This window comes from Merops nubicus, unplaced genomic scaffold (genome assembly GCF_000691845.1).
Source record: "Merops nubicus isolate BGI_N331 unplaced genomic scaffold, ASM69184v1 scaffold48565, whole genome shotgun sequence".
Lineage (NCBI taxonomy): Eukaryota > Metazoa > Chordata > Aves > Coraciiformes > Meropidae > Merops > Merops nubicus.
Genome location: NW_008608555.1, coordinates 7,198 through 25,364, shown reverse-complemented (window position 1 = coordinate 25,364; position 18,167 = coordinate 7,198). Strand labels below are relative to the sequence as shown.

Below are 18,167 nucleotides of genomic sequence, written 5' to 3'. Positions count from 1 at the left end.
TTCCAGCAGGAGGGGAATTCAAGAGTTACCATAGCAGCCACCCACTCTCAAATGAGGGGAGGGGAAAAAAAAAGGAAGACTCAAGAACTTAGAGGAAAAAAGAAGCTATTGTTAACAAGACAATATGCACAGATGCTGGGTGATAAAGACATGGAACTAGATAGGGGAATTATTAGATAAAGCATAGGGTTGGTTTTTAAATGGGTTGATCAGTGAAATCACACAAGTCTGATGCTGTTTACCTCACCCCCTCAGAGAGCAAGGACTCTGGATCAGCTTGGTGCCTGTTTATGTTTTTAAGCTGGGTTTGGTTTATGCACAGTTGGGTGAAATGTCTAGGGAGAATTCAGCAAGAATCCTTCCCTCTCACCCAAGTATTTATGTTAACCAAAAAGAAAGCACATGTTGTATCAGAGATCATATGCTCATGAAATAGTAGCTGAGTAATATACGGAGGTCTTTATGTCCATGCTCTCAAAAATCATTGTACCACAGGTCATACAAAGACTAGGCTACTGTTTAAATCTTCTATTCCAGTGAATAGTCATTGAGGGCAACTGTCCTGATAAATGTCATGACAGTTTAAGGACATGACCCCAGATATTAGAACATTGCATTTCTTTCCCTGGTGTGTAACAAATAGTATTTTTAGCTGCAACCATGCAGCAGGCTAAAAAAAAAAAAAAAAAAAATGGACTGTCAATATCAATATTAATCAAGGACCTAAATTTGCAAGCTACAAATCGGCTGATATGTCATAGCAATTCACTTTATCAGGCAGCCCATAAGAACTCAGAAATCCTGAGAACAGTTTATAGTGGTTTACTTCAGTGATGACAGTGTCACAAATCTTGCAGTGATTCAGTAACAACATAGGAGATTTTAATTTCTGCAGTTACTGAAAGATTATAAAGTTATGAAACAGATCACAGCACTTAATTTTTGATGTTGGTAATTGTAGACTGACCACAGACAACAGAAGGTTTGCATAAAGTACCCTTGCTCATGTCAAAAAGCTATTGATACTAGGTATTAGAATTTACTCATGTCTACTTTTTGTTTTTAAAATGTATTCATACTATTTTCCTTCCTGCTTTGCAGTAGCTGAACAGTTGGTTTCCTTTAGTTACTGTGACTCATGGCAACAGTGGAAATCTAGCTTTACAGATGGATGAGAAAAATAGGAGCAATTAAAATGAAGAATGCTGAATATTTTCTAAAATAGCTCATACCAAATTTAGAGGTATATTTCAGTGAAGCAAAGCCTTAGATATGTCCCCAAATAAAGACAATACTATTAGGAGTCTTACACGTGTCTCAAGTTAGAATTTTATTGTTCATCTCTTATCTGCAGATAACATTTGCCTGCGCTAACTGATGATCCACATCTCTTAAGACACCGTTCACAAGAACTTTTGGTAAATGTAACTGTCAGTGCTACAGATTTTAAGCAAATGGTTCTAAAACCACATTCAGAAGCATGGAGTTGGCATGCTGGCTGCGGGTGGGGTTGGGATCATGTCAGACCAATCACGAAATAAAAGTCAGCTCATTAAACATATGCCCAAAGCAATACACACTGACACAAGTATATATACATGCGTACGTATGTGCACACACACAGGTACAGGCAGGCCACTGTTCAAACACTGAGGGAATCTCAAGGATTCAGAGGGGATTTCAGTGACAACAGAGGTACACACACACACTTGCACGTTTCCCACTGACACTGAGGGCAGCTCAGGGCTACAAAGGACTGTGACTACCAGTGCAGATCTGGCAAGAGACTCCCACAGGCATGTGCTGGGGACAACTTTACTAAGAACAAGATGTGCTTCTGCTTAAGACTAGCACGACGTGCACTCCAAACTAAGCCAGGGAACACTGCACAGAGTTAATCGAGTGAGATCCTTTAATCAACCTGCCTCTCACCTGCATCCCCACACCCATCAATAGCTTCTAGAGCAGGTCTGATGCCAGGCAGTAAACACCAGTTTTTATCCCAGCCCTGCTCGTCACTTCCCGTATCAGAGAGGAGAGAGGGAAGAAAGGCTGGACTGTCTCATAGCCCACTTCACTGCAGAATAAGACCCAAATTGACTTTGCATGAGCACAGAGATACCTATAAACACCAATTCTGGTACCTAAAGACACACACAGATCTTGGGGAACCTGCAGGAATCAGACACATGCCCACTTTTCTGTACCGCCTTACCAAAGAATACGGCTGTATTACTAATAATTATATACTATTAGTAATATTACATATTACTAATGCAATACTAATCTGTACTGGGTTAAAACATGGAACTACTGTCATAGGCAATTCCTACCCTTATTCTTTACCACCCAACAAAGCCTCCTCCCACATTCTCTGAAAATGGGGAAGAAGTAAACCAAAAACCTGGTTATCCTAAATTTACAACACTTTTTGGACAACTTTCAGCATTGCCTTAGCTCTCAAGGTTCAAAGGACAACTACATCTGTAACTGTCAACATTAAGTGCAAAAAATCAAATCCTCAAAGGCCTTACAGTAAGTCAAAGAAGGCTGACATACATAAAATCAGGCAGTAGTTGTCTAATCTTTCCCCCATTCCTCCCCTCTCCCCGCACAGTGAGCCGTTAGCTCTCCCAGACACAGAGGCATCGAATGGTACAATATACTTACAGCCAGATACATAGCTGCATATACGCTTAGTGCTGCTTCTTTGGATGGGAATGTCTTTCTGGCTTTCATGATAAGGTCTGGATTTCCGGTACAGGCATGTACGCTACTGATGAACTGTGTATACTGTTTACATCCAAGTGCTGTATAGTTGGGTTTACAAAGTGCAAGAAAATGTGGTGCAAGATTCCCTGTTACTACTTGTCCAGCATTTACAAAGATGTCCGTAGCGAACAGTCCAAATGTGTAAATCCCTAAAGAGGAAAACAAAGAGTTAAATTTCCTGACAATTTCACCTCAGGGCAACATATTGTAGTATTTATCATAGTAATACACCATCTCCTTCCATTTAAGAGCATGAAAAACCCTCATGTGTATTGTACCCTGAAGACCTGGCTCATGCTGGAGATGTACTTCCCTATACAACTGCAGCAGCAACATCACGACGTACCCACACACCTGATGATCTCTCTCCATCCCTTGGAGGCAGACGCTCCCCTCCTGTGCAAGTACCCCACCTTCCTAGCCCCCCTAAAGCCATGAGTCTCCACTGTTTGTGGAGCCAGCTATACTGGTACCATGTTCACGAAACAGAAGTGACAGAGGCAAATTCTTCACTGTATAATACTGTTTGAGAACCGAAGAAGTCAGGCCCTATTGACAATGTAACCTGAAAAGTTGCAGCACATAGAGGACAAATATTTTCTTTTCCCTCGCAGTTGTAAAGAAGCTGAAGAACCAAGTAATTCAATATTGCCATGCACGAGTTGGCTTCATCTGCCTGCTACTAGGTACATCTCTATGCATGCCGTAACAATCACAATACCAACACAGTGAGCTACAGGTCTATGTACCTGAGAAGCCACTCATGCTAAAGACATTTTTTATCAGACATATCAGCAAAGCATCAAGCACACGTACTCCTTCACTAGAATGGAAATGCATGCATCTGATTACTTAAAAGAAAGCAGATTTCTGCTATTTTGAGGTTGCTCTCTGTACTTTTGGAATCAGAAAATGAGCTCTGGAAGAAAATGCAGATAACAGCACTCTGACTGGGAGGCAAAGCAGGTGTATGTTCAAATTCCACCTGAACTACAGATTTCCTCCTGTATTTGCACAGGCAAATCACCTTTCCTTTCCTGTACTTCAATTCATTGTGAATACAGAATGACTTCTGGCAGTTCCAAACTTCATGGGGTACCATGAGAACTTTAATGGAAGCACACCACAGCAGACACGATCCCACAGAAACATGCATTTCTAAAGGTCATTTTTTTCCTCAGAAAAGCTAGAGGACTGAGGACGATTTATGGGATCCTGGCTGGTCAGCAATGTCACACTAACATTAATTCACCCTGAGCTGCTAGTCACCGGTGAGCAGCGGATTGTGCCTCGCCGAGTCACTGCACAAAAGGGCCCCTTCAGGGAGCCCCGAGGTGGCCACATCACTTTGCGTGAGCATAATGGGCAGCAATGCCTCACCTGGTAGAGCAGTGCAGAGGCCTCTGTCCACCCCTTCCTCACCTCCCATGTTTTATTTGTTTCTGTGAGCAAGGAGAGCCCACCAAGTGGGAAGGAAACGCAGGCACTCATTATCTCATTATACACTGAATGCAACTGGAGCAGGAAGAGCCCATCATCATCACTGCCCACCTTCTCTGGACCTACGCAAGACAGTCTCATTCTTAGTGACTTATCACTGCGGTGTGACAGACACGGCTGTCTCACAGACTCTGCAAACACAGACACAGCTGCACATGCCCTCCCTCCCCCTGTGCCTGGGGCATGAGGGAGGATTAGCTGCCCCAAGGCCTCATTCCTCCAGCTGTTTCTCTTAGAAACAACCATTGAGTGAGAAGCAAACAAGAGAACTGAGTCCTGCTATGGTGTCTCTGCACATATGAAAAAGCAGCATCTAGGAATATCCAACAGACATTTTGAGTGGTGGTACTTCTCCCTCCAAAAACATTTTCAATGAACTAAGCAGAAAGGATGACATCTCATATCTACTAAATTCAACAGGGGAGTTACAGCAGACTTCAGTGGAACATGGATTTTGTACAGTTTTCTACTAGGGATTATAACACAGTCTCCAAAATAAGAAAGTACCTAAACCAGGCTTGGCTTCAAAAACACATTTATATCCCTATGTCTTCAACTTTGGCTGTTACATGTGTGTGTAACCTAAAGAAAACTATAAGCTATACATATGGCGCAAGGATAGCTCCTCTCTTCACCTCACCCTAATCCAAGCCTGCTCGTGTTTCTTCCCCCTTACCGTCCCAACTTTTTCTATTTTTACTGCTGTTCCTGCAATTATTTTTTTCAAGCTAAGCTTACAAGATGCTTCACTTGCTACCCAAAAGGAGAGAACTCTCTGTACCTGAGTTAAGTCTACACATGAAATGTTGTATGGTTATCTGAGTATTTTCCCCGAATCGATATTAAGACATAATTGATCACTCTCACCATTCAGAAAATGAAAGCAATACTTTTACTCGTACCAAGGAATCTGATGGTCCTGCGCACCAGTGGATTTATATAACAACAGTCTCCAGTTAATATTGTTTTTTCTTGGTTTTCAAAATCCTTTGTAGCTAACTGTAGACAGAACACTGCAGTTTCTCCAACGATAATCTTAAGGAGAAAAAAGGGAAGAGAAATGGTACAGCAGGTTACAGCAAGTAAAATATACCAATATTACAGGGATGACTATCTCATCTTAAGGAAACAAAAGCAAACCAGCATAAAAGACAACATACGTGAACCAAGTTCTGTACATTAATCTTCTTATGGGGGAAATACGCCTTATGGTTTGCTTTACTTTATTGGCATTAAAAGAGAATAAGCTTCTTTAACCAGGGAGTGGAATCAATATAACATAACCTAGTTTTCAGGATGAGGGGAAACAGCAATCTATTAGTTCAAGAACAACAGATCACATAATGCACAAGAAGTGGACCAAAACAAAGGCCTAATCCTGGAAGATGCTGAACATTTCAGTTCCCACATGGCTCTCACTGACACTCAGTACTTCATAGGGCTGGGCTTTAAATTTTGGACTATGGTGGGAGAAAAAAAAATAAATCAAACAGAGCTCCTGTTCACATCAGAGGATTGGTTTGCCAGGAGGTATCAACAGGGTTTGATTCATATTTTGCCAACTAAGTTTAACATGTTTGGCTTTAGCTTTGGTCCTCATGCTTAAATAGTCACCACTGATATTTTAACATCAAGCATAGCCTGTTTGCCATTCATTACATTAAAATGAATAAAGCCCTCATGTCTATAGATATTCACATTACGGTTGGTGAAAAACACAAATCAAAAAAGAAAAATACAGATCTTGAATGAAAATTATTGCCTCTAAGATGTGTATCTACCTGTACAGAAAAACACAACCTTTAATTTACTCATGGCAGTTACCGTATTGAGACTTAATAGCCAAAGCGAAGCCTTAAGCATGTACCTATCTAAACCTACTAAAGCTTTACAGCAGGTCACACAGGTATGATCAAAAAGAATTGAGCAGAGGGGTCAAACACTGACCACTGTACTCCAGCTTTGATTCACTGTTGGACTTAAACGCAAGGATTTTCCACTATTCTATGTGAAATAGCAGCAAAGCTTATTTATAAGTCCACCATAGTTTGATAAACAGGAGCAAAGCAAACTGAAGTCTAATACTACACAAATACAAGAAATAATGCCATCAAATCTGGTTTGTTGCCTAGGTTTCTCTAAACATTTAGCCTAACAGGAAATTATAAACCTTTTCATATATCATGATGGGTATGACCAGTTCTACACACAGCACCAGTTACAAAAAAAAACAAAAACAAAAACCCACACAACAACAACGACCCTATGAATGATGGCTCATAAGCAGAGTTTGTTGTCAACATGAAGAATGCGATTAATGACCTTACTTAGTTATTTGTAGATCTACACAGATGACTTCAGGCTAAATTGTGACACGCAGAGGATGAAAGTGTTTATGATAAACAATGTGGCACAAATAACAAAAATATCTGTGGTGGTCAGCATGTAAAAAGCAAAATTCAGTTTGTTACAGAAACAAACTAGTGGAATTTTTAAAAGAAACAGAAATTTCAACACCTGAACTCACAAGTATCCTCTCTCTACTTTGATGCAAACACATTTTCAGTACAGTGAAGAACAATTCCTTAATGTAAAATTAATAAATGATTGGTACACATGAAATATAACTCAGCCTGAGTTCAGGGTCATCAAAAATTATGACAATGATACAGAGAATTCAGCTCAAGGACCCCTACAGCTCTCATAAGAAAACAAACAAAGCCTCACTTTTAATATGATTCATAAAGGTAGAGAACTGAAACACCACGATTTTTACTGTGAGTCACAGTAACTCCGTTCTTTCCTTTGGAACAATGAAACATCAAGGACTAGGCAACCTGAACACAGTAAGATGCTGCATTTAACTGTTGGGTTTTTAAAACAAACAAACAAAAAAGTCTCAATTAATTTCAGTTAAATTATTGCAATTTTCATATTCCAGGAAAAAGCAGAATCCAGCATCAGGGAAGTGTTGGTGATACACAACACTCCACCTTTTGCATCAAGCTCAACTCTTGAGCTTTGAGCAGTCTCTGGACCTGCTGATCTAGGAATAGGGGTTCTTCTTTTCAGTCGGTAGGGAAGCCAGGGTTATCAAACGGGAGAACTGCTCATTCAGTTCTCAAAGGAGATCCTCACTTCCAGCGACTTGTCTTCCTCGGTTGTATCTAGGTCCTTGCTACTGGCAACGATTTTTTCCTTGTTACATTTCCTGTCTTTGATGGTAACCTGGATAAAGAAAACACTCGGCTCCAAGAACAGCGGGGAGCAGTGTTCAAGTTCTTCGCTGAACAAAAATACTCTGAGTGGGTACATAGGTGCAAGGGTCAGAACGATGCAGAACTTGGCTAAACACAAAGCTTTTGTTATACTGGGCCTAGTGCTCTACCCTCAGAAGTAATCAGAGTGGGAGATGCCATTGAGCACAACAGGTAGTAAACTCTACACTTCTGTGGCTTTGATTGAATTCTTCTGGAATTTGGCAACAAATACAGGTTCTGTGTTTTTCTGTACAGCTTGGCTATAGCTGTTCTTCTTCCTCCATCCTTCAGCATAAGCACTGCTGATCTCAACATTCAGCCTACTGATGTTTCAGAAAAGGAAGGAAAAATCTTTTTCTATCTCTGTAAGTCCCAGGAGACATACTCTGTCCAGTGCAATTCCCTCCCCTTCCAGCAACACTGGCAATAATCAGCTCTAGAGGGTAAAGGAAAGGGAGAGCAATCTCCCTCTTGCCCTTTACCACAGTTTGCATGCCTGGTACGTTCCAGGAAGGAACAATTTCTGTATTACCTCTGGCAGAGGGACCACCATTACCCCTTCCACTGCTTATGTGAGTTCCAACAAGGCAACAAATGACACTTAATATGACAGAATTACTTGTGTACTTCTTGGTTAAGTCTTGGGGCAAAAAGTTTTTGGAATATTCCAAAACTGATAGTGAAGGATTGCAACAGAGAAGCAAAAAGCTTTGACACATAACTTCTGGACAGACCTACACAAGTCCAGGTATTGAAAGATAATTTGCAATGAAAGAATGAGGATATTACAAGAGGTATATTCTACCTTATTCTGTCTAACAGGGTCACAATATTTTCAATTCCTGTACAGCTATCCTGAAGAAAAATATACATTGAAATTCTTAGCTCACAGATATTTTAACAGCTGTTAAAAGCAGAGGCTATCCTTCCCTAAGGCTGCGAAGCCCTTTTGAACATATAATTACAGAATGTGAAGTATAAAGAAAGAACAATTTTCACATGAAGATTAACAATATGAAGCGCATGATTTCCAGTATTCTAAAAAACATACCTAAAAATTATTTGCACAGTCCTTAGATAAAAATGCAGGGTATATAACTGTTACAAGAAGGAGCAACACAAGAATGATTGCCCTACAGGCACAGGCCTAAATTTGGACAGGCAGTGACCAGGTCCTTGTTCTACTACAGCTTCCCTCCGTAATCACAGGGAAGTCCTTAGTCCTGGCTCACAATACAAAGCGTAATAGGAACAACACAGAAATCACCCGACAGAAAGATATTTTATACTAATACATACTTCATAACAAGCATTTAGATAATCCTTTCTTTTAATGGAAGCATAGAAAAGAAATATTAACCCAGCAAAATCTAACTTACAGGAAAAGTTCTCATAACCATCTCCATGGCAATCGTATCCTGTCTGTGATGTGACAACCCATTCAACAGCCAGGAACAGAGGTTGGGAGACCAAGATCTAAATTTAATACTTCTTGTTTCATCTCTTAGGTCCTGATTAATTTATTAGCTGACTGATTTTCATACTGCTTTTGGACTAGTAATATACCTATTGTCAGCTACTGAATATCTTTCCCTTGTTTTCTCCACAAGATACTTGGAACATTTAGCACATGTTCCCTACACTTATTCCTTCCACCAAAATAAGTTCTTTTTTTTTTTTTCCTGCATTAGTCATTTTTCTGAATCCAGGCAAGCTGCTCCTAGTTTTAGCACTGCATGTCAATTTGAAAATCTACTATTTCCTTCCCAAAATCAGCCATCTAGTATATTAACTTGGTTCTAAATTCTGAAATCTTTTTGAACTTGAAATGTCAAACCTGACTCACCCCAAATATTAGAGCTATAGCAGCTCTGACCTTGTTGATTTTCCAGTAAACTGACTCCAGGAACATACTTACTCTAGTGTCATGTATGCGTTAGAACAGCCAGCACCCATGTAAATAAATGACCTTAAATGTGCACTTCTGAAATACTAATGAGATTTATTTTATGGCCTACCTTCTCAAATATGACATAACTTCCTATAAAAACCCAGGATTCAAGTAAGAATTAAACATTCATTTGGATAACAAGATATCTGAGAGTATATTAATGCATTTAAACATGATAAATCGTGAAATTTAAGGTTAATATCATCTACTTGGGATTAGGAAAGAAATTTCTGTTACAGCCATTCATAGGGCTTTCCAGCTAACACCTACTTTAGAGTATACAGATGTTCATTAAATATTTCATATGGACCAGAGAACGTGGCAGAATACACGATTCGGTCTCTGCCAATTCTCAGGGTTATGCTGTAGCTACAGCAACCACTCAGATGAGTAATACTGAAAAGCAGCTACTGCATTCAAAAGAACACTAAATATTCATCCATGTTCTGAACTTCTCAAGCGAAGAACAGTTGACAATACTGTGCACTACAATTTCTCTTCTGACTTCATTCATTGCATTTCTTTCATCTAGGCACAACTTGAACCCTAACCGATGCATTTGTGAGACTATCTTCAAGAAATAACATGGCAAGGGATTGTCCCTCTGGGGAATGAGCATCTCAAGCAGTTCACAGCTCTGCTTTTCTCTCCAGAACGAATTTTCTTACACTTCCGTATCAGGCAGGAAGGGAACCGGAGCTAAAAATATTTGGGATGATTTCCGTATCTCCAGGCAAACTGTTATCATTTAAGCTTCATGGCCTCCCCATTCATCTCACCTAGGAGTTCCCACTTAAAAAATGTGGGGTAGTTTTATTTTAAAAATATGGCTTCCATAGCCTTTATTGTTCCTGTACTTTGCCTTTTCTTCTTAACTTCTAGCAAGACCATGGGCTATTTCTGGCCTATTTCCTCTTTAAAAAATGTCATCAACATACCACAAAGCATAGTGGTCTCTAGAGCTTGGAAAACCTAGCAGCATAAACCTCAGTCTTCAGTGATGCTCTAGATAAGCTCCACTCTCGTTTTAAGCTAAAATTGCCATGTGAGGTGAAAGCCCTGGCAAGAAAAGCAGCAACAGCATTTCCAGCAGCAGCAGTTTCAAGTTCATTATGCAAAGCTTTCCCTTGAGGCCATTTTCTTTATGTTTCTCTTGTTCTCATTGCTTCTTGCTTGCTTAAACTGACAGCAAGTGCCCTGGTTGATTTTCACAGAAATACATTTTTGTGTAGTAAAACATGACCAGTAGTTTTGAGGAACATGAAAAACTAAATCCTAAGTAAATATGTCTGATATTGATTAAATACAAAACTTGCTTCCTTGCATTCAGTGTGGAGACACAGGACCTGCACAGCAGATTCTGAAGGTCTAAAGAAAAGATGTGAAACGAAAATTGCTTTTCTAGAGAAAGGTGTAGAAAAAAATACTCAGCATTTTTTTCCCCAGTAAATTTTGTTTTAAAAATACGTGCTCTCCATTTTTTGAGAAAAATATCAACATTTTAACAGAGTTCTTGGTATATATTAGGTCAAAGCCATTACAAAAGACAAACAAAAGTATAAGATTATAGATCTAATAGTCAAATACTATCCGCTTTACTTATTTCTCTGCAGTGCAGATTACGCCTATATGCTACTAAACACTAATGTGACACGGACAAATATCCTTCACTGCTCTTTGTAATACACTGTGCACACAGTAAGTAACAATAGTCAAGGCTGCTCATTCCATGAAGACTTCATCACTATTTGAAAGCCAGAGGCACATAATAACCAAGCATTTATAACCAGAGAGCTTCAAGTAAACACCATGAGCATGTAAACACTTAGACATGGACAAATTCACGGAATTATCTTCATTTATTACTTTACCATATCACAGAAAAAATACTAAATATTTTTAAGTACAGTGTCTCTAAAAGCTTCCTTTCTTTTTTCCTCCTTTTTTTTTTTTCCCTAAATGAGCAATAGATGGTGTTTGCAAATGGCATCTCCTCTAGAGCATGCCTGCGTTACCCAACAGGCAAGGCCTCTGCACAGCAGCCTGCTGTCCCCAGGGCTGGAATCACACAAAGCCAGAACACGCTTAGGTTCATTGATCTGTAAAAGATCATTTTGAGAAACAGCTACCAGGACCCCACTATTCTGAGTGTAACTAAGAGAAGGGCCTGGTGCCATCACCACAGAGGGGCAGAGGGAGAGCCTTGGCGCGTGAGAGCAGCCCTGATCTCAGCAGGCATCCGATGCTCTTCAACAGAAGCGGCCCCACGGGACATGCCAGCCCTGCCAGGCTCTGTTTTCAGCCCGCTTTGCCTCCCACGATGGGCACCACCTCCCCTACCCCTGTCTACTAAACCTTCCATATTGCTGTGAGGAGATGAAGAGTATCCAGCTGCTCTGCACTTCTCCAGGGGATCAGAAATGGCCAGGACACGAGGAAAACAAGCTCAATACTGCTAACATGGCAGGCTGGGGGCCAACTCTCTGGCAGCTGGCTTCAAAACCAGCTAACTGCTGGCATAGTTTTTGCAATACTGAGACAAGTATTCCTGGTGAACATGTTCCAAGAGGTGGCAAACAACAGACTTCAGCAAGAACCCTTGCCCATGCACCGAGCTTTTCTAATTTTAAAAAAAATAACACCCAAAAGCTAGAAAAAAACTCACATCTTCTAAAGTATCTTCTCAGCATACTAAAAAAATTGCAATTTTGATCTGAAAATAGTGAGAGGAAGAGAAAAGAATTCAAAACTGCCTTCTAAAAGCATCAATTTATATTTCAAAAGGTAAAGTTACTTCAGGCTGAAATATTCTAGGTAAGGTTCTTATAATAGGGAATTTGTACAGGTTTTAAGTTGTTCTCATTTTGTTTTTATAAAATGAATGTGTCATTATCCAAAGTTTTCAAGCTTCACACTTTAGTCTACAAACACCTGATTAGGAAGAACTGTAATATGACCAGAGATCAACCACTTTTAGTCTCCTGACCTCCGTGGTTGTTGGTACCTATTATTGCATTAAGGATTTTTAAATAGAATGTTACATCCATTTTTTTTCTTTGTTTAGCTTCAACCTTTAAAATAATAGAGTATTTGTGAAGTAAAACCCAAATGTTCTAAGGCTTACCATTTATATTCCCTATGAGAAAATGGATTCTACAGAACACGTTTGGCTCTGCATTCAGCTGTATCAAGGAAACCTTCAACTGGACTTCAAATGATACATATGGAAAAGAATGTAATTTGTTATGGCCTGGCCTTTTCTTGCCTGTCCAAGAAAACTGTACATGGTTCTGTCTGTTGGGGAAGATTGATTTCTTAACCCTTCTGTGCATGTTGAAAACATCACTCCTTGATAAGCACAATACCACTGTTTATGCTACCCATACCAACAATCATTTCCAACAGCAATGTTACTTTATGCTTTCATTGATATACACAACTGCACTTTTCTACCCAGGATGAACATTCCATTGCAAAATTCAACATAAATGGTCTTTCATTCCTATTTGAATAAAAACTGATCACATAAAAGGCATCTCTTAAAGATTCTGGTCAAAAAGTAGTGATTTAATAGTCAGTATATGGCTGGAGCCAACTGTTCTCAAAGGCTCAGAGAAAAGACAATATCTGAATTTCCTGCTTTTCACACCATCTTACTTCGATCTCACTTGTACTCAAGGCCAGCCACATTTTGCAGATATATCATTCCTGAGATCACTTCAAGGAAAGCCACTTTCATTAAACTGCCACCATCATCAAACAACTGAAACTGAAGGACCAAACACTGCACCAGTACAAGCACCTTGTATTTTAATATGAGAAAAATGGGCTACACATCATTAATAACTGTAGGGTTCCATAACAATTGTTTTTCTGGATTTTTGTGGCAAAATACGCGTCTGCAAAACATACACACGTAATTGTTTTTTTACTTACGCTGGTGATTGTCAATTAGTGTTTGATGCATAATGATAAATTTGACAGCTCAATAAAACAATTTTTCACTTTTCTAATTAAAAATTATCTTCACAATAAGATAGCTTTCTTTGAAAGCACCTAACTAGCTCCACTCCTATTATAGTGGCCTCTGTATAAGCATCTCTTCCTTTACAAATATCTTAGGCTACAGTATAACTGCCAATGTACCAAATACATTAAGGTCATCACCTTCTTCCAGTTAAAATCAAAATCCCCACTAAATTCAACAGGGGCTGGATTAGTTGTGAAAACATGAAGACGTATGGCACTCTAGATTAAGAGCAATTACTGCAGTCAAAGTGGGGAAATGGATCTTAGCTATGAAGGCCATCCCAAGAATATAATAAAACAAAACCAGGAAGCCAAGCCAATTTTACAGAGCAGTAGTACTAATTATTTTGAAAAAAGGGTTTAATAGGTCAGAAAAATCAGAAAGAAAAGTCCAAAGCTGTTATGCCGAGTCTTAGTCTATTGCCTTAAAATCATTCTTCTTCACAGCCTTCACATTGTGAGCATTGCTGCAATGGATCCAGGTGTCATTCAAAAAGAGTTAAAAACACTTCAAAAGCCGTTGCACGGGACCCATCTGATCTAGAACAATTACTTTATTCTGAGCTGTCTCACATTGGGGTTACTTGTGTGTAAACTGTACAGTCAGCATAAAACCAGCGGTAAAATTATTGATTAACAAAGCCTGGCAGTTTTAATCCACACATCTAGTGCCTGTGAAAGCCAGGAAACAAATGACCAGAGAAAAGAATTCGAAGAAAATTAGAGAATGCAACTTGTATTGACACTTCTGTGATACAAAGTGAACAAAACCATGGCTCTACCAAAGCTAACTTGTGAAGCTTCACTGGCTTCGAGCAGACCCAAGAAGTTATTCCCAGAATGGTCACTAGAGATGCTGGTCCGTGAGAAAGGATCAGAAAGAAAGAGATCACAATCCCCTCTTCCAGACATGCCCCAAACAACTAGTAAGCCCAGTACAAAACACTATGTGACCATTCACCTGCACCTCTTTCCTCAAAGCTGTAATTTCATAGTGTGCAACTACTTCTCCTTAACAATGCTATTAAAATGAATTAATATGCTGAAATGATGTTTATTAGAAACAGAATCTTAATGAAGGCATAGAAGTGGGAGCACAGAACTGCTTATGAGCATCAGAATTTTTAATAGTTACTTACCCCTTCCCTTCACAGTGCAATAACAGTGAATCAGCCAGCAAGCTTTTTCACAGAACATTGCAGTGCAGGAGCATAGCCCATTTGTCTTTATTTGATACATATAAATGTAGAATGATCATTGCAACAATGATTCTGTATATCCTGCAGATCAAATATGGGCATTTAATTTACAGTTTTCTGCAAATATGATTTGCACCACTCTTGTCACTCTTTCAACTCTGCTACACAACATCTATTTTACTGCTCCTGCCACAAACCCAGATGGCTGCAGATGTGCAGCTGGCAACACTATGTTGTCTGACCCTGTTTAGGAGTTTACACAATGCAGTGCTTGAATTAAGAGGAAGTCCCAAGTGCCCTCATTAGCACAGCAGCCAATGAGCTGAAATAGGAGCAGCAAGAGTGGGAAATTTTAGCAAAAAATTCCTAGTACAGGAAATGCCGAAAAGACAGAGGGGAGATTGTATACTCGGCTGTGAGGACAGCAGCGCATAAAAACAGCTCTTTTAGGCATGCAATAGTATTCTGAAAACTAATTGTGAAGTTTATTGGCCAAAGTAAGCCCAGCTACTTTTCTTCAATATGTGACTCTATCTCCTTTCACTCATAAACCAGGGCATAATGGCTTACCTTAACAAGGATCACCTCCTTTGTACAGAACTGTAAAATAATAGTAAACGTGTTGCTGGCTTTATCAAGTATCTTCAAAAAAGCTCAAGTGGTAAAAGAAGCGTTTTAAGGATGAATGAGTCTATTTAAAATTTTTAGATCTTACAAAGCCCTGACATTGGCTGTCTTCAAGACAGACTGTTAGAGCAGGCACTTTGGTCTTCTCCGTGAAGAAAATAAAGGGGCATTAGATACAATACACAATTGTTATGTAAATATAGGAACATATATTCTGTTTTTAATCAGTGCTTGATGTAATCTCTCAATATTTGAGCAACTTAAGTTATTACTAGAAAGAATAGTTCAAAGTATGCTGTGTTGAAAAGTGCTTTCACACATTCAGCGATATGATAACCTTTTTAGGTATTCTGGTGTGGTGAACTAATTCTTTCAGGCATCACTTTTTTGCTATTGGCACTCAAGGTTAAAAACATATGTGAGCTAAACCATAGATATAAGTTAACCACCTAAACGTGACAATTTTCTGGCAGCGCACTGTGCGTATACATTTGCATATGTAAATATATCAAGGGTTTTTTAAAGAAATAGTCTCTGCTTTATGTTTTCCTTCTACTTCTAATCATACAACCACCACAAACAATTCATAAACAAAAGAAATATTGAGTAAAATTGCAACACTGACTCTTAAAATGAATGTGGTTGCATAAAAAGATTTTATCAGCACCACACTCATCCACAAACACTGCTCCACCTCAGGACAGCTTTGCTATTTCAAGTAGCACTGAAGCATGTGATTAAATCCTGCCAATACCAAGATAATTAATTAACAATTACTACATACTTAGCTCATATGTAATTCTTTTCATGCATAAATCTCCTAGTGCTTTACAGAGAAGCCTAGTTTCACAATTCCCACTTGATGGCTAGGCAGTAAAGGCTACATGTGCATCCTGCTTGGGTGGCCAGATCCCTTTCTCAAGGCAAAGCCTAATAGAACTCTCAGCCCAGCTCCATGCGTTCATTCTGCCAGCTGCAGATGTCCCTGAATGACGTACATGCCCCAAGGTCAGCCTGCCTACAAACTTCATTTGCCTTTGCTAAATGCTCCGGACGAGTCCCCGTGACGGACTGAAGTGCTGACTTCAGACAAGTATGAGCACTTGGCCACGAGGGCAAAGAGGACCACCCTGACAGCTGGACTGTCCTCATCACCATCCAGGTGAGCATGCGTGTGGCCTACAGTCCAGCGCAGCACAAGCTCCTCATTCCTCGTGCAGTCCTCTTGGACGCTCAGCCTCATGTCTGTGCAGTTTGAATGCACAACGCCAGCACCTCAAGCCCGGCCTTGTGGCAGAGCCCAAATATCCACAGACACTCCCCCCCAAGAACAGAAGAGGCAGAAACTGAGAAGTGGAGAAACACAAAACTCAACCTGTGTAAGTATGATCAAACTACTATTAAGTATGTGCTGAAACTCAGGCATATCCACACGTTCTGCATCGAGATGAACTTATGAACAGAGTCATGCACTTCCACAAGCAGGGAAGAGACATCAGACATCAGCCAGGAGCAGTTTGACCATATGACGTTCTCACTAGTTAGCAGTCATGGACAGACTGTGCACTCACTCCATAAAGTCTAAAAAGGTAGCATGTATTGGCCTAAGTCTTAATTAAAGCAGGTCAAGCTCAAATACTTCACCTCGTACTTCCCACAGGCTGCAAGCTGCACATGGCTGGTTCCTGCAGCTCAGCTGACCCATGATTAACAAATCTTTAAGCAGAATTAATTCAGTCATGTCTGAGCCCTAAATTGCTATGGACAGGTCACAGAAATCCCTATTACTACCCAAAATAACTATACTGGGAAGCTGAGCTCCACTTAACGATTCTAATACTTAATACTTGATTTGTAAAGATGCAGTTACAAATCGACCAAACTCCTTATAATGTTATTCAGAGTTTCAATGACAAAAAATCCCAAACAAACTATAACTCAGATCCCTTTTAGAGACAGGATGGAGACAAAGGAAAAAAAAAAACAAAAAAAAACCAAGAATAGCAAGATAGTGTTGGACTGACTTCTGTTCTTGATAGCTTTTTTAATTAGTATTACTTTGAAAACAAAAAACTATTTTGGAAATTAATGCCTTCATACATACTCCTTAACCCTACATCCAGTAACATCTGCAGAGAAGAAAAAATATTATTTGTAAAGAACAAAGTCCTTAAAACATAGGTATATTGTATTAATAATTGATTCATTAATAAGTATATAAGGTAAATAAAACTTTCATATAACTATATCATTTATAACCATTATAAAATGGATAATTATGATACATTTATACAATACATGCAAAATTACAGGTAACAGTGTATGTTGTGCAGAATGGCAAGCAGAAGTGGAATCCACAGCCGACTGAGTTTTCACCCAGTATAACCAAAGGAGTTTTTTATGGTGCCTCGTACTCCAGGAAATGGCATCCAGGACTGAGAGCAAATTTCTTAGTGCTTCACATTGATAAAAAATATGCTTTGACCTGCAGGTGAATGGAAGTGATCTTAGCAAAGCCAGGTGACTGCTCAGAGATAATGAGTGCCATAACTTTTTCTTTCCTAGTCCCTCTCCAAAACCATGTTCACCATAGTAGGTGTGAGTGTTACGGAGTGTTTACAACAGACACTCCTGATGAAAGCAGCATGTCACACGCATGTGTTTTCCGAGTGCCGGGGACGTGGCACACCCACCTCCCGCAGCCTTTTCATTTGCTATCTACGACGTACCACACCTCAGCTAAACAAGAACCATTTATGATGAAAACTGGGCCACTGCTCACTTCAATGTATCCAAGAGATGCTGCAAGAGCATTTTAAAACTGTTTAA

At 39.6% G+C, this 18,167-nt stretch overlaps 1 protein-coding gene across 1 annotated transcript; it reads right to left on the bottom strand.

The window, feature by feature from the left end:
• Positions 1 to 2,580: 2,580 nt before the first annotated feature.
• Positions 2,581 to 16,581, bottom strand: LOC103772932 (lipid phosphate phosphatase-related protein type 5). The gene is made up of 4 exons (XM_008940275.1): positions 16,374 to 16,581; positions 5,366 to 5,391; positions 5,175 to 5,307; positions 2,581 to 2,921 (listed from the first exon to the last, which is right to left on the bottom strand). Exons 1-4 carry the CDS (start codon positions 16,579 to 16,581, stop codon positions 2,581 to 2,583), a joined length of 708 nt encoding a protein of 235 aa, XP_008938523.1.
• Between the last annotated feature and the right edge of the window lie 1,586 nt (positions 16,582 to 18,167).

Coding starts and splice junctions, on each gene's coding strand:
- LOC103772932 (XM_008940275.1), bottom strand. CDS start 16,581: ATGAGGCTGAGCGTCCAAGAGGACTGCACGAGGAATGAGGAGCTTGTG. Junction 5,392..16,373: donor GTCCGGAGCATTTAGCAAAG/GCAAATGAAGTT, acceptor TGTTTCCTTAAG/ATGAGATAGTCATCCCTGTA. Junction 2,922..5,174: donor CAGGACCATCAGATTCCTTG/GTACGAGTAAAA, acceptor TTTCCTCTTTAG/GGATTTACACATTTGGACTG.